Genomic DNA, 21117 nt, shown 5'->3' on the forward strand with positions numbered 1-21117 from the left:
TGTGTTGTGCATGTGAGATATAACTGGGATTAGAGTGAATTTACGAGCTTGAGACCCGAGGAACTCACGGGATGTCAAAGAAAAAAGTTGATGTAAGTTATGTTACACTCGTACTTGGTGGTATTTGGTGCTAGTTGTTGGCCTAGGTCATTCATTTGGTCATAAGTGTCAATTGGTGACATTAGAGAAGTGACGTTTAATGGTACCTAACACCAATTTGATAGTCAAAGATGCCATAGAGATACTCCGGAATGGAAGTTGCCTAGCCAATTTAATTATTGGCCAGTCAGATTATTTTTCAAGACATTGAAATAATTATTAGATTAATTTTCAGTGTTTAAAGACTAAAAAGTAATATTTAATTATGGATAATGATAGAAAAACCATTTGGGAAGGTTGCCACTTGTTAAAAATGCCCATGCAAGACTGAAAAACGTCTTTAGAGGGTGGAGAGAGGCATTTGAGTGGATTCAGCTTGTAAGAGAGATAAAGGAGATGTTGTTAGTCTGATTTGCAGCCATTGGAGGACCTTTTGAGGCAGCCAGGGGTAGGAGAAGACCAATCAACAGCAGGTGATAGCATCTGCAGGCTGTCGAGACGGGGCAACAACAATAAATGACTGATTTTCGTTAGTTCTTTGCGAAGAAAGTCTGAATTTTCTTTCTAGCATTATCTCTCATCTCCCAACCTTTTTACAGCCTTGCTTGGAAGATTACAGCATTGAGATCACCAGAGGCTGAGAAATTTCAGATTTCTCTACTATAAACCCTAATCCACATGCAGAAATTAGGGTTTAGCAACAGCTTCGAGAAGTGTGCCAGAAATTGGAAGCTCCAAGACTTGGATTCAACAAGGTTGAAGTTGTTTTTAGTAAAATTTAAGTCTATCTCCATCAAAGTGAGTGAAGGCCAATTGACTCCCCAAATCAAGGGGCAAATCAGATTAAAGACTTGCTAGTCGTTTTGGACAGCAAGGAGAGTTGGAATACTGAAAGGGATTGGAAAAATTCCATTGTATATCAACTTCTTCTTCAATTAAGTCAAAGAAATACCGAAAGCGGCACCAATTTTGGGGCCAACAGGGTGTCCATTGTCCAAGATTGTGAGTTAATTTGCATTTCTCAGTTTTGTAATAAATGTTGCTATTGTAGCTAAGTTGTAATCAGGGAATGTTGCTATTGTAACTAAGTTGTAATCAGGGAATTACCACCCATCCATAGAAGGAAGACTGGTTTCATACAATCTACACTGCTCAAGTATATCTATCTATATAGTCTCACCACTCAAGACCAAGAATATCATATTTGAGAAAAAAGGCACAAGAGGATCATTTTGGTTGACACGGGATCTTGTGAAGAAAACTCTCTTTGACGAGTTCTGATTTGGGCAGTTTCTCACAACAGAATTGAGAAATTTCTCTCTACAGCTTCCCCCTTCATTCTATAATAATCCTTCAACAATTCTCAACCATTTGCAGCTTGGAGTGAAGAGAATTGCAGAAATTGCTGCTGAAACCCTAATTTACAATAGAAATCAGGGTTTCCACATCCACCTCATGCCCAATTATTGAAGACCGAGCACTTGTGTTGCAGCTCAAGGAAAAGAGATTTGCAGCTGAACCAAGGGGTAGCACATTCACCAATTATTGTGGCCTGCATACAAGAGATTGTGATCCAATCTGAGTCTGGATTGTTCTACAATCAAGGGGCAAATTGTGGCCAATCAGTGCTGGTCATTTTATGACAGCAAGTGTATTGAAGATCGAAGGAGTCAGCTTATATCTCACTATATTTCAACCTTAGAGCAATACAAGATAAAGAAATATCACAAGGGGCGCTAGTTGTTGGGGCCACTGTCCAAGATTAAGTGGTAACATTTGTAGTTCAGTTTAGGTATCGTTAATGCTTGCTCTGATCAAGGTCGTTTGATTTCTGGCTTTGGCCGAAGGCTGGACAACTTTATAGCATCTGAATTGAGCTTTTCGCTAACGATATCCAGAAGTAAATCAACTGTTGGTTTCTTCCTCTAAGATTCCCACTCATGTTTACTATTGGCAGCCTGTTTCTTGTTAGGGTATTCACGTGGCATATGACCCGCCTCTTTGAGTTAAACACTGATTGCCAGCCATCAGAGCTTCACTGTTCATGTGTCTTACCATTCTGTCCTTGCTGCCTGCTTGGTGCAGATTACACTCTTTCCACCATTACCCATCTTGAAAGGTTTCTTGTCATTCTCTGGTTTGTTGGTGTTATCACAAACAACTTTTCCATGCAGAAGTTCATTAAAGACAGCATAAAGACAGCATTCTCAATGACCTGATATATCATGTGCAGTTTAGACTTTCTATAATAGTCACACACTTTCTTGGGCAGCCCACAACAATACTTTTCTACGTGTTATGTCCAACCTCCCTGTAAGAACTAACAAGTAGCAAGCTTCCCCAAAAATATTTTCTTGTACTCCTCCAAATCTTTGCACTGTGCTGCTGTCAATTGATTCCAAGCAGTGTTCACTTTCACCTCAATTGTGATAGTGAGCCATATGCTACGAAAATCTTGCTGAAATGATATCCAATCTGACCAAGATGTTTGCCCACCACCATTGGGCATTGCCTTTGGGAAAAGTAGATGCCTTTGTAATTTGGATCACTCTATATATTTTCCACTTGAGTAACCTATGCTAGGCTGTTGGATGAAAGACAACACTTTTATATTGTCTTGTATTCCATTGAAGGTCTCAAACTTTATTGATTATCTTGCCCTTTTACAGTCTTTTGCTTCTTTCTTCGGAGCAAGGTTGTCATACAAACATGGCTGCAAGAATGTAGTTTTTTTTTTTTTTTTTTTTGGTTTTTTTTTTTTGTTTTTTGTGCAAATAAAGTGTGGCTAATTATATTACTTGAGAAAAAACTTGAATACAAGGAAGTGCTCATGCTCAACAGACTAGTTGGAGCTGATGTAGAGTCACAGATATATCAAGTGTACAAGTCTCTCAGGGCGGTCTAGGGGGGATGGGGGCAAGAAGCCATGGAGGGGAGGTTGTATCGCCATTTGGAGCCGCTTGCTTGCATCGCAAAAAATAGGTCCTGGCCGCCCCAAGTGCGCATGAAATGAAAACGGAGCTCTTGACGAGCTCAAGACTCGCCCTGCACCTGGTTCCATCGGTCGCGGAGGGAGTGGCTGATGTAGGTCCAAAGCTCTGCTAAAGTCGCCTGTACTGAAAGTCTCTCTCTGCCAAAAACCTCCTGACACTGTGCCTTCTATATATGCCATCCAGTAAGACTCCATATGATCTCCCATAGCTCAAAGTGGTCTGTTGTGGGCTCTAGTACGTGGCAGATGGGTAGAGCCTTCAAATAGACCACTGCGAAAGAACCTGCCTCAATAATGAATATCGTGTCTTGCATCCAAGCCTCATACAGAAGGTGACGGCCCTAGCTGATTGCTTGCCAGCAGGAAGCTCCCCATGAGATACATCCAAGGCTGGGTGCTATACGGCGGAGGATGCGGCATGCTCCTCTCCACATGAGCTGCGCTATCTCACACGACCAAAGGCAGTGCTTTGGAGTTTCCAGAGGCTGCTGTGTGCAACGTTTACACCACCCTCGTTTTGCATCTGGGCTAACCAACTTCCCACCGCTAGGCCACTATGTGCCACCAACCATAAGAAATACGATATCCTCCTCGGCCTCCAGCTATCCCATAGGCGACGCCAAAAGGTCTGTCGGAAAGCCTCCGTGATACTGTGCTCCGCCCAGTATCTCCTATGTGACGGCGCCCAATCCATGTCCTCCTGCATCAATACGTGTTTGCCAATCCTGGCTGTGTACTCTAGGAACCTCGGTGGCTTCTTGGCGACCGCAGTGGCCGGCCATAGCCACTCTCTCGGATCCCACTCTAGCTCATCAAGTGGCTTGTCCTCCTAAATCCAGAGATGCCACTCCCTGAGCTCCTCCCAGAAGAGATAGGGATCGAGTCGCCATGTCTTCCCTTGAAGGCCAACCACCCGAATCATCCTCTATGAAAGAACAGCCATCCCCTTATTTTGTTGCCCTCTGTTAAGGGCCAGACGGCCCCCTCCTGCATGGTGAAGAATGTCCCAAGTAGCGCATCGCCCACTCTACCCCCCACCTGTAGGGGGATGCTTGATGGTGAGAACCTAGCGGCCCATATCTCCTCGGGCTCTACCGGCTCTCGTATCAGGGGGACAAGCCACTCCTGAGGTATTGCTGTGTCTATTTTCCTTCTCCTCAACTCAACTCCTCTCTAGCAACCTGATGCTCACTGTAGCACCTCCTTGTCCACCATCCTGTACACCTCTCGATGGTACGGCCTCCCAACGAGTCCACTGGATGTGGGGGCACTCACCAATCTGTACCCCATCCCGATCTCTAACTTGGGGGTTCCAGATCACCGACTGGCGGTCTATCTCCTCCTGGCGGCATGGCCTTACGATTTGGGGGAGCGGGGGGGGGGGGGGGGGTGATCTGGGCCGTCGTGAAGATCCATCTCAGGGACGGCCTCCAATCACCGGCAAGCCTCGGTTTAGAATCCTGGAGATCCTCTTGCAATAGGACCTTCCAGGTTTGCCCTCTTGGTGTGAGGCTGCGGACTACTAGCTTGCCCAAGAGGGCCATACTCTGATACTCTGGGTCTATGATCCCAAGCCCTTTCTCTGACCAATGTTGGAAGATGGTCGCCCACACCACCTTGGCCCGGGAATCCCTGGAACCGTTTGACCCGGGCCAAAGGAAGTTCCGCACTAGGCGGTGAAGTTGAACTATACAGGACAAGGAGAAGCACCAACATGAGGGGATGTACCAAGCCGTCGCTAGGAGGACGTGGTTAACAACCAGGACTTTTTGCTAGGGAAAGGCAAGCAGTACTCCAGTAGGTCAGCTTTCTCCGAATAGAGTCAAGGACTAGAAGAAATTGTTGTCGAGTCCCACTTGGAACCCTAGGTAATGAATAGTTTGCCATCTGCACACCCATCTAAATCCCAAGTGGATGCCCCACTTTGTGCTAGAGTCCGGGTCTATAAGAAAACTAACCGACTTTCGCTCCCGCTGCTGTACACACAACACCTCGAGAGCCAATCTTACTCTCTTGAGCATCAACTCATCATCCTCTATGTAGAGATCATATGCATACTCTGAGTCTAACAGTTTCGTCTCCTCTCTCACTAGTAGTCGGAGGCCGTGTAATCCACTCACATGTGACCTGAGGAAGTCAGACAACTCCTTTGCAAAGAGTAAGAACAGGTACGGGGCCAAGGGGCAGCCTTGCCGGACCGATCTCTTCAACCGAAATTCCTCCCCTCGCCTACCATCTATGAGAATTGCTGTCACTCTGAATGGACTTGGCAAGGAATATAAAGCATTGTCTGTTAGAGTTGAACCCCTTGACTGGGATGAGCTGCTTGCCTTGTGTTGCATGAGGAAGTAAAGCTTGGATTGAACACATGTTCTAGTATGCCTCAAAGCAGAGACACTGTTCTTTATTCTAGCCAGCATTGAAGAGGTGGTAGAGGTTGTGGCTCGTTTCAAGGCCAAGGAGACACTTGAAATACCTATGGACCATAGAACCCTCCCTGCCACTATCGTCATGTGGTCTCTTACACAGGCGGTGAGACTCGGGCCAATAAAGGTGCGTATGCCTCCACTCCTACCGTGGGCACTGATGGCGTGCTCCCAGTATATGTGAATTGCCCGGGAGTACCTTCCCTACTCGCTAGGCCTGGGCAGGAGTGAGCTAGTGCTCCTGTAGAAGTAAGATGTTGATCCGTCCGGCAAGGGCAGGCTACAGCTCCTGTCGAACAGTCAACTTCTTGGAACCGCGTGCTCCAGTATAGTGGAGGCTATTCACATTCCAGGATGCATGATGTAAATTCATAGGGAAACTTGTGACTGACTGAACAAGCATATGTTCGGTGTGGAAGCTAGTGACGAAGAAGAGGAGCTATGAGGCATGTGGATATGCTTTGCTGCCAGCCTGGACGGTGAACTCCATTCCCCCATAGTAGCCCTCAGGCGGACCATGGGGGTGATGGATGCGTTTGGTGGTACCACCAGGGCATCTATCAACTAGGTTGAGAAGCGAGACTCTGTACACTGGTATAAGCTGGCCGCCTATGCCAATGGCCACTCCATCACATCGATTGGAGCTCTCCACTACGGAGGGGCTCGAAAGATAATGCTCAAATGTGGGACCTTAGCCCTAGTCCACCAGCTAATGTCCATTATACAACCTGGCCATTGCTGGGAGAAAAGTACCAGTCCACCTTCTCCCATCCAGTGGGAGATGTGGTTTGCCACTTGGCTCTTCACCTCCTCCTCTATTCGTGTCGTCATCTAGTCTCCTGTGTGAGAGGACTGAAGGAAGAAGGTGTAGTTTGGTCCATCCGGTGGTGCTAGTAGGACCTTGCTGCTCCTTGAGACTTGCGTACCACAAAGATTCCCACCTCTAGGGTAGTGGAAACTCTCTGCGCTCTGCAACTCTTAGGTAAAACCACAACCCACTGCAAAAAAACTCCTGTGGTAGCAGCTGCTCCGGTCTCGGGAGAGAGTGACACGCGGCATGGACGGATGAGCTGGTCGTTTGGGGGGGGGGGAGAGGGAGGCTCGACTGCCGGTGAGTGGAGGATGTCAGTGTATGGGGCTCCTCCCCTCCTGTGGGGGGTTGGGGGGGGGTCACTTGTACTGGTTGGGGATTAGGGGGGGTGATCGGTGGGGGTGATGATGGGGAGGGGAAGGATGGAGGGATGTGGGGGTGGTGGGATGCACAAGACGGGTGTGTGGGGGGGGGCAGGTAGCTCAAGAGGGGGGGGAGCGTGTGGGGGGTGTGGGCCCATAGGTGAGGTGGCCTGTGACACCTCTGTGGGTGGTGGATGTGTGGGCTTGTGGTCCTGTCGGGTGGGGCGAGGAGGGGGGGTCGCATGGTGCTTTGTCGGGGGGGCGACGCTCGCCCTCTTGCACCCTGCTGTCGTGGTTGTGTCTAAGGGGTTGACTACGCCCCCCCTTGCTGTCTCCCTCTCTGTCATCTTTAGACCTATGTAAAGCCATCCGCATCCACCTATGGGCCTATCGGCAAGGCCGTCTTGGCTCCGAAGCGCGTGCACTCTGCTGTATGATGCCCAAAGTCATGGCAACGCAGGCACTGCCCTGGCTGCCCAGTCACAATGACTTGTTGCCTGAAAGAGTGACCGCCTACCTCAATCTCTAAAAACTGTGGTATATTCTTTGTCTCCTTCACTGCCATCGGTACCTTTGGGACTCTTACGGCTGTCACTACGTCCGGAAAAGAGGCGAGAAGGACAGTGCCGAAGAGCCGTCCAAAGTCTTCCACTAACTGGCGATACTCTATTACCAGTCCAGGGAAGAGTAGGGTGATCGGGTGTCTAAGGAACTTGTTGTGGAGTGCGAATGCCTCCACTGTGAAACCACTGTACCAAGGAACCATGTAGATGACCCCCTTTGTAGAAGCATAGGGTGAACTGACCAGTAGCTCACGGGCTGCGTTTGCCGAGGTGAATTGTACGGTGAAGATCCCTTGACCCATTAAGACCGCCTCCACGATCTGCGCTGTGCCGATGCGGAGGGTGGAGTGAAGCCAATCCCGAAGCTAAGCTCTTGAAGGGGAGTGTCCAACTACCTGACCAAATATCACTATTTCTTTAAGCTCTAGCTCTGTGGCTTGGACGGTTAAGAGCTATTCCTCAGAGAGGACGATGCGCAAGGTGTTTGATTGGGGGCACTCACAGAATGCACCAGCGTTTGACCAGAGGTTTCCATTGCACGTCCTTGCTGAGAACCTACCTATCATGCTGCTGTGCTACTGGAGGGGGAAGTTGTTGCAGAGGAAGGGAGCAACTGGAAAGGGGGGGGGGGGGGATTGCTGTTTTTGATGCAGGTGGTGTGTCTGCCTGACCGGGCCGGGCCTCAAGGTAGAGGAGGCGGGGCAGCACGCGGGGGGGGGGGGGGTCAGGGCGGGGGTGGATAGCAGAGCCTTATCTAGCGGGGGGGGGGGATATAGCAGGTGGGGGATTGGTTGAGCGCAGGTGGAGCAAGCGGGGTGGCAGGTCGGGCACAGGTGCAGCCAGGATCAGGGGGGATGTGGCGCGATGGTACAGACGAGGGCAGGGGCAGCATTCATGATGCGATGGGCAGGGAGCTCGCGTTCCGAAACGAATCTATAAGAATGTAGGTTGACTTGCACTACCAACTGCTTGACCCACATTCCAACCAATGGTACTGAATTTACATTATCAGATACTGGTGTGAACATACTCTGTGGAGGGGGGTGCATCATCCCAACCTGAAAACATGGTTCAATGCCGACTTTTCCATGCATAACATTAGGTGGATTAGTTTGCATATTCACAAACACAATCATGTGCAAGCCTGAGGGCACACCACCATTAGGGCCTTGACCAGGCTGAACATTGGCATGCACACACTCACTCTGCTGTACTTGGTCTCATGAATTTGTTACGTCTCATGCATTGATATCTTTGTGAGTAACTCTTGAGACAATTGTTTGTTTTGCCAACTATGGCACACAATATCTACTTAGGAAATACAAATGGTTAGCAGTGAAAGCAATATGCTGATATTTATCTTCTCTGCACATATAAAATTCATGTGAACAGAAGTATCTTTATACCAATACAAGCCTCAGCTGAGTATTTCAGTGTTGTCTTTGGATGTGTTATACATAATATTTATGCTTTTTTTAAAACTAGGTCACTGCGAATTTTGAAATTTTCTTTAAAGCATGATAATAGGATGCAAAGACTACTTGATACAGCTGATCTGGTTTCCTCGAGTTTCATTTGATACAGCTGAGGATGCACCACTTGTTGCTGGTGGTGATTTTGTGGGTCATGTGATATTCTTGTTTGTGACTGCTGTGTAGTCCAGGGAAGATAAACTTCTGTGTCTTTTTTGTTGCATGTTTTTGTTTCTAGTTGTGCATTAGTCCCTAAGTGTGATCATATAATGTCTTTTTGCAATGCTGTATAATCTATGAAGCTACATTTCTATGTCTTTTCCATTCCATGTTTCTGTTTCTAGTTGCACATCAGTACCTGACTGTGATCGTATATTGTCGTTTTGCAATGTGCCAGCTATGCTACTAGAAGGAATTGGAAGTTAGAAGCCTGTCTTTCTGTGCTAATTTTGAAATGTATCATGTTAAATGTGTTTAAGTTTATGTCAAGTTGTTTAAGAACCACTCGCAAACCAGCATTGGAAGAATCAAGAACTTGAAATTCTGATGTATGCAGAATTCAGTCGATGTAAAAGCAAAAGCTGGGCCGATATTACATTTGCCACTTTTGACAATCTCAGAGCCAAAATATCTACTGCGAGACATCCCAGTTTGCCAGGTTTGTCACACAATCCAATCATTCTGCTGCTTCCATGAATATGAGGTTGAAAATTTCCACATCTTTGAGAGAGGTAATAGCAAGTTACTGCAATCGGCATTGCTCCTTTCTTCTTTCAGTTTGGTTTTATAAACTAATAGATCTACTGGTTTTGCAGCCAATACATCAGGCTTTAAAATTCTTTAACTCAGAGCAGAGGATTTTTGAGTACCCAGTTCGAATTTTCTTTATGGATGGATCCAATCTAACAGCTTACAATCTGTCATCTGGTGAATACAATATATATAAGAAGCTGTCCCCCACGGTAATGTTTTCTGAAAATTTATAGCATTTATTACAGTACTTCATGATGCTTGGAGCTGTTGCAAGTTTGGATAGAGCTGAATGTCCTCCGATTAGAAAAGTTTTTGATATTCTAATGTTTTTGGGGTAGCATATCACCTTTTTTTAAAATGTATTATGGGATATGCTTTTATGTATCAAAAAAGAAATGGCCAATAGTTTATAAGGTCTGTAACTGGATTACAGAAATGTAGAAATTCACGTGTTTCTTAAGTTGTATGTGGTTGAGTTTTAAAGTGAAGGGGTTGTTACTGGCTTCAAACCGACACGGTTATATCTCAGGATGCTGGATGGTTTTCCATGGCATGCTAGCACCTACTCCTGAAATATCAATTGTTTAAATAAGAAAGGTTAATTATGGAATAAATACCAATGGAGGGATTGGTATTAGCTTCAAAATCACAAGGTTATATCTCGATGTACTGGATGATTTGGTGTTATCATGACCACAGCTCTTTTTTAGGGAGGTAGACACTGAAGTTCATGATGAACTTTGAATTGTTTAACAGGAAAATTGAACTCTGAAATGATGACAGTTGGTATACACCTATGGTAGTGGCATCAAATTCAGATATATCAAGTAGATTTTGGCAACCGAGGTGGGATTTATGGAGATGTTCTGATGTTTTATAGGCCTGGTTGTGCAGCTATCAGGTCGGAGGTTGAGGGTGTTGAGAAAGGTTGTAGGGAATTATCATGGGCTCCAAGGGGAAAGTGGCACATTGTATGAAGAAAGCTACCTACAATGGTTCCATGGAATAACTTATCAGGGAAAACCAAAAGTAGAACCACCAAAAACTAGGGGTTTTAAATGGAAAGCTTGTCATGTGTGTTGTAGGGAGTCTGCATTGGCTCTCAAGAGGAAGATAATTTCTTGCATCATGAAATATACAATAGCTCCATGTGTTGCTTATCATGGAATAGGAAAGTAGAACTACTATGAAAGCAAGATAAGATTGAATGCAGTGTATGCGTGTTGTAGAGAGTCTGCATTGGCTCTCAATAGGAAGATAGTTTCATGCATCAAGAAAGGTACAGTAGCTCCATGGGCTCATGGAATGGGAGTCTGCATGGGCTCTCAGGAGGAAGATAGTCTCTTGCATCAAGAAAGATACAATAGGCCCATGGGTTGCTTATCATGGAATAGGAAAGTAGAACTAGTATAAAACCAAGATAAGATTGAATGTAGTGTATGTGTTGTAGGGAGTCTGTATTGGCTCTCAGGAGGAAGACAGTTCCTTGCATCAAGAAATATACAATAGCTGCATGGGTTGCTGATCATGGAATATGGAAGTAGAACTGCTGTATAACCAAGATAAGATTGGATGCAGTGTATACAAGTGTAACTATTTACCTAAGCCTGACTCTCTAGTACATCCAATATCTGATTTAATTTAGTATGCCAGAGGACAGTAAGAACATTCCCTCTCCATGGTGGACTTTTTGACTGTCATGAGATGGCATTGGATCCATGTCTTTTGATCCGAAGTTTGTAGGTCAATTGTGGTCTAGTTCTTGGAGGATGAAGGCGATGGCTCCATTGTAGTGCACAGGCTTGGTCTGTGGTAACTTCTAGTCGGAGTTGTGACAGTTAGGCATGCAAGGTTTTTAGAGTCTCTTATTAATGGAGCTAGCTGCTCTTTTCTTAAAAACTCGTGGTTGTCATTGTAAGGCTCAATTTCTTTGCAGTGGGCTTCTCCTACCAATGGAGCTAGCTGCTCTGCTCTTGAAAGTTGATGGTTGCCAGATTGTAAGACTGAATCTCTTTGAAAGTGACAGTGATGAGGGGCCAAATATTCTTTTGGAGTAAATAGCGAAATTGTCTCTGAATCTCATTCTAGACAGTACATCCATATAGATACTGTTTCTTTATCTCCATCGCTACCTCACACAGTATAAATATTACATCCTCTCATCTGAGTCCTTATTATGAATACTTTGTCATGGAAAACTATCCTTTTTCTGACTTTCCATACTTGCAGCTTGACTGAAGACACTATAAGCCAGCCAATGGTCCACCACGCAACATGGATTTGGAACTGGTAGACTTATTGTGCACTGGGTCTTGGTTGGAGGGTCCCAACAGTGGCTTTTCTCTAGTACATCGGCATGGTTGTGATAACTGCTCAACAAGTAAGGAGTGGTGATTATGCGAGGTCTCTAGTGCCTCCAACTAATGTATGTGTCTTGAGAATTTGTTGATTCTCCTCTGGTTAGAGGGACACTTGTATGAGCACACCTCCTGCCTTGCTGCATGCACCCATCCCACTTATGCGAGTGCTTTTATTCCACTCGGCTTTCGCATTGCTTTTGTTATCCTGGCTCATTTTGAGCCCCTTCTCAGCATATCCCAGACCATCTCAGCACCATTCTAGCCCAAAAATGAATTTTTGTACACCCCTAGCAACACCATGTTGTGCCACTGCCAGTGGCAAAGTTAGTTGATTGGACACTTAATCAATTGAAGCTGATATTGACTGTAATCAATCAAAGCCAATGTTGAGTGCTTTAGAAGAGGGGGAATGTCGCACGTTCCTGGTCATGCAATGTTGACTGCTTTAGAAGTGGGGGAGGATGGTAACATCGTGTGTTCCTGGTCATGCAAGCTTTACCCCTTTAAGTGGAGTGTGACTAACAGAGTGAATGGTCACTTTTGCACAAGCTTGGGCTGCGGGCATGACGTTCATTGGTGCTCTCATGTTACACTAGAGAAGAGGTGGGAGCTTCAGGAGAAGTACATAATTGCCATTTCCTGTAGGATTAAGGAAAGATGGAACAAGTACCACCCTAGCCTGCCTGTAACATTCATGTTTGACTTTTTTTTTTCACATGTAGAGTTTGCTTTGTGACAAGGGCAATGTAATCCCCTGGTTTAGAGGTGAAACTCTTATGAAGATTTTATACCATACATGAACAAGTGAAGTTAACAAAGTGCACAAAGTATGAACGAATTCAAATCACAACAGAATGCTGATGATCTATGTGATAAAGGGAAAAATAGAATCATAAAAACGAATAACTGGTATACTAATGTAGGCAAGCTATAACGTAGTAAAGTAGGAGCCAAATGCTGAGGACTGCGGCTACAGCCAAAGCATGGAATTTTCTTCTTGGTTGGCATTCAAAAAGCACATCTATCCTTACAATTTGTTCCCCTGCTTTTGAGTGCTAGTTGGCTGTTCTGCATCTGTATAAGTGTGTACGACAAACTCTAAACCTGCTGTTTTTAGCATCTTTGACTCTACCTTCCATTGCACAGCCCATACCACCTCTTCAAGTTTCCCTTAATTCTCTACATCACACTCACTCAACCATCTCCCATCTCTTCTGCGCCCTACTGTACCATGTTCTCCTTCAAGTCTTGACCCTTGTTTCAACTTGGAAATAACCTTTGTTTCAAAGAAAGTTTGATTTCTTGTATCATTTGAAGGTCTTCTGTCTACCAAGTTGTAGATGTAGTCAAATGCCATAATTTGTGTGTCTATGTGTGAATCCAAGGTGGTATAAGCAGGGGACACATACATTTTTTATTTTTGTGGAATACTTGTTTCGCTAATAATGGTTAAAAGATATTGATACATGACTCAAGGTGAGATATCTATAAGAAAAAGCAGTACTGGAACAGCTCTAACTGATTTGGAGAAATATCTTCAAGATCAAAGGAGTCTTGAAGAGAGAATGTGAGAGTGTGAGTGTGCCAATGGTAGGGAAGGCAGCCCTGTGAAAATCAAATCGTTGCATACAGTGTAGATAGTCCACAGAGGCTAAAACTTAGTCCACGTGATGAGCAGGGAGAAATCCAACAATGAAGGAGAAAGTAAGCCAAACTTATGGCTTGAAAATCGAGGTTTCAAGGAACCTGATAATGCTTTGGAAGGACTTTCTAGCTGGACACTAACATACAATAGACTAACTGTTGGAACATCTTTGACAAGAATCTAATGCCTACTCTGTTTTGCCAATAAATGTCCAAGTGAGAATGCACCCGCCAAAAACTTCCATAAAAACACTCTTTGCTTCAATGAGATTTTACTATTCAAGATAGTGGAAATATTTCTTTTACACCAGTAAAGAAGTGACTTATTTCCATAAGCTTTGGAGGAGGACGAAGAAACCTATAATCCTTGACTGGTGGAAGTTAATGTAAGGAAGGGGGAAATTTTATTAATAGCTCTATCAAATGTCCATGTAGTTCATAAATATAGTTGTGTCAAATTGTCTTAAGTTCGGATTTTCATGTTAGTTCTGTGTTCTTGGCAGGCTCTCGGAGGAAATGAACGACAGGCAAAGCATATGCTCTATAGTATAAAGCAGCATGTCTTTCTTATTTTCTTTGAATGTCGTGGAGCTACAAGTGAGGTGGTGATATATCGTGATCAAGTGGATTTACATAGTCCCACTGAAAGAGTAAATACCACAACAGGTAGCTTTGTGATTAAGATTCAACATGTTAGCTGGTACATCATTGTGCCTGCTCAAACTGTAGAGCAGATGTATTTCACATTATTGCTTACATTGGTTAGTATGTGGTACTTTGAGAGAGTATTGGCCGAGAACAGACTTTAAGCCTGTTACTGTTTCTTGCAAGTTGAATGGAGATAACAAAGGATAACCTTTGAGGCAGACACATCTTTAAGAGAGAGTATTGGCCGAGAACAGACTTTAAGCCTGTTACTGTTTCTTGCAAGTTGAATGGAGATAACAAAGGATAACCTTTGAGGCAGACACATCTTGGGTCATTATTGACAAATACCATATCCCAGCAGTTGTTCCTGACCTTAGTGGCTTGCTGTAGGCACAACTGCAAAATGAATCCTTCTCGGGTATTTATCAACAGATGCTGAATCCTGAGGACTTCTTCCTTACATGGCAGCTTAATGTACTCACAACTGCAAACTGCCAAGGTGAAGAAGAAGACTGCAAATTTAGTTACTTTCCTTTTAGATTGTCTGTCTGCAAATTCAGCAGAGAAATCTGGGTATGCAACTTTGCTGTAGTATACAAAACTGAAGGCTTGAGGCACATGCAGGAGATAGATCACAGTCAAGAAATGTGGGTTTGTAGAGGCATGTAGCATTAGAGAAACACTGCCCCGATGTAACTGAGGCAAAATAGAGTAGAAATTTGGGTATAAACAGGAAGGCTGAATAATTACACATGTAGGAAGGGCTGAGGAATATAGAAGAAATCCAATCATGGGGACAGGATGTGGCAAGCAGGCTGAGATCTGATCAGCAGGCAAATAGGCAGAGTGATTTCTCTCTGTAGCATCACGTCCAGACTCTCTACACACAAGACACTCTAGTTCTATTTTCCAATGATCATACAGTCTGCTTTCATGTCCCACTTACCATTTGGTTTGCTAAGATTCAGTTTTCCAAAAAATGCTCATTCTTTCTAGAATTCTAGTAACTTGTGTCCATTTACCATTTGGTGCTGCTGCCTTATCTAATTCATAAGAAATGAATGCTGGCGTGACTGTTGTTGGCTTAAAGGTATGCTTGAACTGCCTTGCCATCTGACTTTGCTCTATCATCTCATACATTAAAAATAAATCTTGAGGTGACTGTCACTGGCTTCATTATAATCTTATTCATAAAAATTAAATATTGAGGTGACTGTTGTTGGCTTCATTATATGTTTGAACCACCTTGCCCTCATTGTTTGTGCACACATTTTGTACCATAACCAACTTGCACATGAGTTATTGCACAACCACCAGCCCTGCCACACACCAAAGAGACGGTGATTTTCCACGTGTTTAAAGCCTTTTCACGTTGGCAAAATGGGATCTATCAACAACTTTTGGGCCCATAAAATGGTGCCTCACGAGTGAGCCTAAAACTTTAGAGGCTGGGTAGATTTTATCTTTTTGCTTTACTGAATAGTTTCAGGTTACAAAATTTATACCACCATTTAGATATCTGCTGCAGAGCATTGGCCTGCCAGCATTTGGTTCTCTTGCTCTGAATGGTATTCATTCTGAGAAAATGAAGAAGAAGCAACATGATAGAAGTGGTCAGTTGAGGACATGAAAGTGGACAAGTTTGACCATGTGTAAGTGGGCATGCTTCCGTATGTGAGAATGCGTGGGCTGTGGAGGTTGCCAATGTATATGTTTGATTTGGATTGAGATGTGAGTAGTGGTGTGTGTGATTCTCTAAAACAATGGCCAAGTGCCATTGTGACATTTTATATCATTTGAGCTGCTTCTTGTTCAGCCATGCTGAGCCTGCTTGTGCATGCTACAAGATTCCAGTGAATTCTGGCAGTGGCTCATGTTTGAATAAAATTGATCCACCTTTTAACTTTTCTGCTCAGCACAGGTTCTGAATCATTAGGCCTAGGTCAGTGTGATGTCAGATTACGGACACAATGTATCCATACATAGATGTTCGCTTGCACATTCACATGCATGCCTGCAGATGCACACACATGCACCCATGAGTATGCACACCAGGTTGGGTGAAACTCTTACGTTACATGAGACAAACTAAACAACATTGTGATGTTTCAATGTTTTATTTCAAGTGAATGGTTTTCTCAATCTTTTGCTATATCTTTTACAACATGCTAGCTGTTCAATACATGTTCCCATTGTTTGCTGCCAAGTAAAGATTGTACATATGGCTATATGGCTTTAAGATTGGTGGCTCCAAGATATTAGCTGACCCCGTGGATTTTTCCCCCCTCTGCTACTAAAATAATTGCGATCATACAGGTGCTTTTTTTTGAGCTGTAAAAATTTCTTCATATATGCCTGCCAGCAATGAAGTTTGATTTCAGAAATTTTGTAGGTTGTGATGGAGCTTTCATTGGCTACAATGAAAATCAGTATGCAATACTTGAAGATGATGGTTTAGGGTTGTCACTGTATTTCCTTGAAGAGGAGAATAAACTGAAGACAACAAAAGAAAACACAGGTGAGAACTCAGCACTTGAGGTTGAAAACTTCAGTGAAGAAAGCACAGTAGGCAGAAAGCTCGAGCCATCCCCAAAAGGGCCCATGCAGTACATTTTCTACACAGCTGTTCAGCGTATATTTTCAACACCCTTAGGTGAGTTGACTTGCAGGAGCCATCTATCGTTTTGTGGATTTTGTTTATGATAGCCTTATTTACATTAGCCAATATTGTAGAGTCTACTTTGCTATATGCTGCACAAGGAAGCCACTTGGGGCTTGCCAGACTTTTCACCGAGTCATTAGGACTAAGTAATGAAGCATACGAGCTTTCTACAAGGCCAGATGCTGGGCCATCGGTCAAATTAAAGCCTATGGAAACAGTTCTACAGGTACGTGGAGACCCTTTGATACGCTGTCTGCAGCAATTTGTAAGAATGGCTATATAATTAAAGGTTCATAGATGAAAAGGGTAGTTCAAATTCCTGTTTATGTTTTATTCATAGGTTTCTGAATAAACTGTTGAGGATCTTTAAGCATATGTAGAAATTAGGTGCTGCATCTCACTGTGTAGAAGCCAACAAGGGAGTTGTATGCCGTGTTCTTCCTGCTTGTTAGCCTATGGGAGAACTACTTCTGTTGATTGATCAGAATATGTTTTGGTTCATATACATAAATGTCTGTAAGCAAAGTGCATTTAAAACCTGTCTTTTCTTGATCACATTGGAAGCCACATTACTTCTTTTAATGGGTGCTGCATCTCACTGTGTAAAAGGCAACAAGGGAGTTGTTTGCCATGTTCTTCCTGAATCCTGCTTGTTAGACTATTGGAGAACTACTTCTGTTGATTGATCAGAATAGGTTTTGGTTCATATACATAAATGTCTGTAGGCAAAGTGCATTTAAATGTTTTTTCTTGATTACATTGGAAGTCACATTACTTCTTTTAACGAGTGCAGATGACTGAACTAGTGGCTGCATTGCTCCTTTTCATGTGAAATTGTGTTGGGACAATTTTCTTTAATTTTGATTTTAATCTAGACATACTCCAAGGGACATGTTGTGGGTAAAGCTATACATGCTGCAAAGAAGAGCGAGATGCAGGTATTTGCAACAAAAGTTGGCCAAAATGAACCAGAGTTCATAAAGTTGTTGCAAACAATATCTTGGCTTGGAGCAAACTTCCAACTGTACGCATTTTGGAAAACTCGTTAATTTTTGGGGAAAAGCTGTGAGGAATAATCTCCATTATGTAGATTGTGCTGCATTGTAAGCCTGAAAATCAGGAAGCGTGACAAAGTAGACGCTTTCCTTGGCTGGCATTGTAGGGTACTGGTGCACCTGGCACCTTATTGGGCCATTTCCTGGGCTTACAGAAGCACCTCATTAGGAATTCCATTTGGTTAGGGCTGGAAAGAGGAAACTAGCTTGGAACTTCAACAATTGAATACAGATCCAAAATAAAAATGTTAAGCATTATCAAAGTGTGGCGACTGAGCTTTCTATGGAAATTGCACCGTGCAACAGACAGAATTCGAGCAAGGAGTAGAGAACACACAACGAGGAGAGAGAGAGGTCAAAGAGAGAGAAAGAGAGATGGCAGACCTGGCTCCCCCCCTTGACCTGGCGATGTGATTCCTGCCCTGTGCGCTGCGGGAGATCGCCCTCAGACCAGCGTAGGGTTCGTCCTGCACCTGAAGTTGACGTCGAGCTCTGCCTTCGACTTTTTGTTCTGTTCGCCCCGTCGCCTGTTCGCCCTGTCGCCTGTTCGCCTGTTCGCTCCGTTCGCCCTGTCTCCTGTTTGCCTGTTCGCTGCACCCCCGTCGACGTCTGGTTCTGTGCCCGACTGCTTTCGTCAGGCAGTCTCTTCCTCGCTGCTCACGTGCTGCACGCCTGGCCACTTCGACATGCTCCGCCAGCTGTCCAGTTAACCCGTACACCCCAGCTGTTGCCCCGCCAGCCATCCGTACTGCGTCTGCTGCCTTTGGGTGCCTGCAAAGTGCATGTTCTTGTGCCGAGAGAGAGAGAGAGAGAGAGAGAGAGAGAGAGAGAGAGAGAGAGAGAGTTCGTCCTCTGTGTGAAGACAGCAGTATGGCTGGCCTGGATTTGGATTTTCTTGATCGGACGGTGGCAGCCCTTGGCCCTGATTCCGATGCAGAGGAGCCGGAAGATATGGTGCCATGCACGGAGGAGTTGCCGCCGAGTTCTGAACAGCCGCTTGCCGGCAAACGCTCCAAGCCTACGCCTGATGAGCCCATGAGTCCTCCGGAACGCTCCTATGCGCAAGTGGCCTCTGATCCGGTGGATTCGCAGGAAATCGACTGGGAGCATTTGCTGGACTTCGCCAATACTCTGCTTGGCGATTATGTCCAGCATAATACCGAATCTTTTTCTGTTGCGGGAACGGATGATGTGCTGGAAGCCACGGTGGACCCCAAATCAGTCTTGCGATCCTTCTCGGTGTTCTATGACCGTGCAGTTATTCTTTTCTTCACTGGCAGGATCCCAATGCTTTCGCATATTCGCCAGTGGCTGCACCATCTATTGCAAGGGGAGTCGGTTGAGGAGATTTTCCTTGGACCTCGCGGGTTTTATGAGGTCCTGTTGAAATCGGAAACGCATCGCGCTGAGCTCCTGTCCAAGTTGCCGCTATTCTTTGATCGCCGCCTGGTTCATGTTGTGCCATGGCGCCCCATGGCCGACTTCCAGCGTCTGCTTCAACGCGAATGCCCGGTGTGGGTAGAGGTGGAAAACTGTCCGGCGGTCTATTGGCCCATGTTGAAGGATGCGATGGCAGTTGTGGGAACAGTGCTGGTTCCCCCAAGCCTCAGGGCGATGAACCGCAACCGTTTATGCATGCTATGGGACACGGCCAGGAAAAGGCCTGCGTGGCTTCGCCTCAATTGTTCGGGCATGCATCCTTTGTATTTTCGCTTAAAATGGGGCAACTTTGCGGGCCACTGCTTTTCATGTGGTAAATTGGGGCATTTCATGGCCGAATGCCCTGAAAAGCAATCGTCTTCGGATGATGCGCAGGTTGTGCTGCCCAAGGACGACATGGTGCTTGATGCCACGCCCCAGGAAGCCCTTCAGTCTCCTCATGTCATGGACAAAGGCAAACAACAGGTCCGAAGTGTGGATTCCCGTCGTACTGACTGGATTGAGGCACGTCCTCAAAAAGGTAAAAAGTTGGATACAGGCCTGGCGGATCCTGGGCCTCCCGCTTCCCAGGATTCCGTGCGCACGTATACGCGCCGGAAAGAAATGGCCACTTCACAGCAGGCTCCGCGTCCTAGGGCCCCGTCGGGCCCCCGCAATCAGTCTCCAAGGAGAGCCTATACCGACGGCCCCAGAGGCCCACCTGCCAAGCTGGCGTTCGATGCCAAAGGAAATGTTATTACACCTTGGGATCGGCGTTATCCCCGCCCCTCTCCCAAGGCAGTGGATTGCCCTTCTACCTCCAACGCAGGTCGCCAGAATTCTTTTGCAGTATTGGCTGATTTTTTGGATGAGGGTGTCCTGGATGCTCTCGCGGAAAAGGTGATATCGAGGCAGCAGGTGCCTCGTTCCTGACTTCCTTCTTTGAGGATACATGAAGATAGCCACGTGGAATGTGCGAGGCATTTGCTCTCGCCATAAGCAACATGCCATGTGGACCATCTTGCATGAGAACCAGTGGGATGTATTGTGTGCAGTTGAGCACAAAAGTCACGGTGCAGCAGGAAAAGTGATGGATTGTCATGGATTCCGCCTGTTTTATGCAGGGACCCATGCTACGCACTATTCGGGCGTGCTGATGATTGTCCATGAGAAATATCAGCCTGTCCTTGTTAAAAATGATGTGCAGGGCCGCTTTCTGGTGATCGAAGTCTTATTTGAAGGCGAGATTTTATGGCTGTTGGGCCTCTATGCTCCGAATGATCCCGCATCCCGGCGGAATCTTTGGTCCACTTTGCAGGGCTCCATGTCACTCGGCCGAAGGGGATTCTTGATGGGAGATTTCAATATGTGTGTCGACTCTTCTCAGTCCACTTCAGGGCATTCGGTAATGGATACGTCGGAAAGCCGGGTGTGGAGTTCTTTTGCTTTGCACGTGCTCAAGCAAGATCTTTGGTCGTGGCTTCACCCTTCTTTTTCAGGGTTTACTTTTCATTCCGCACAATATGCAACTACCTGGTCGCGGCTGGACAGAATGTATATCATGCAGGGCGATGACTTTCTTCCCGACATGCTGGAAATGAAGGTCTTGCGGCAATATGCGTTGTCGGACCATTTCCCCCTCCAGCTTGAGATGCGGGCACACTCTATTGCACCTTTTGTGCAATTCCTGGATAGGCTCCCTTTACGTTTCAACTCCTCTTATCTGAAGCATTCAGTTTTCCAGGGCTATATGCAGCAGTTGATTGAGAGGTTCCTATTGGACTTCGCCTCTGAGGGCTGGCCTTCATTTGCACGGCTGCTCTCTAATGTGCAGCGGGTTGCTCGCCAGTA

The 21117-nt window shown here is 45.3% G+C and overlaps 1 protein-coding gene across 2 annotated transcripts in view; it reads left to right on the top strand.

Moving 5' to 3' along the window:
* LOC148027384 (Transducin/WD40 repeat-like superfamily protein) overlaps window positions 1-21117 on the top strand; it is a 186652-nt gene that overhangs the window by 100687 nt on the left and 64848 nt on the right. For both annotated transcript variants that reach the window (XM_087691965.1, XM_087691966.1), the window contains exons 12-16: window positions 9282-9383; window positions 9541-9687; window positions 13986-14148; window positions 16523-16783; window positions 16864-17018. In XM_087691965.1, coding sequence (XP_087548091.1) covers window positions 9282-9383; window positions 9541-9687; window positions 13986-14148; window positions 16523-16783; window positions 16864-17018 — 828 coding nt within the window. The remainder of the gene's footprint in view (window positions 1-9281; window positions 9384-9540; window positions 9688-13985; window positions 14149-16522; window positions 16784-16863; window positions 17019-21117) is intronic.

Source organism: Lygodium microphyllum, chromosome 13, assembly GCF_053477565.2.
Source record: "Lygodium microphyllum isolate KBCC chromosome 13, Lygodium_microphyllum_v1.1.10, whole genome shotgun sequence".
NCBI classification, from domain to species: domain Eukaryota; kingdom Viridiplantae; phylum Streptophyta; class Polypodiopsida; order Schizaeales; family Lygodiaceae; genus Lygodium; species Lygodium microphyllum.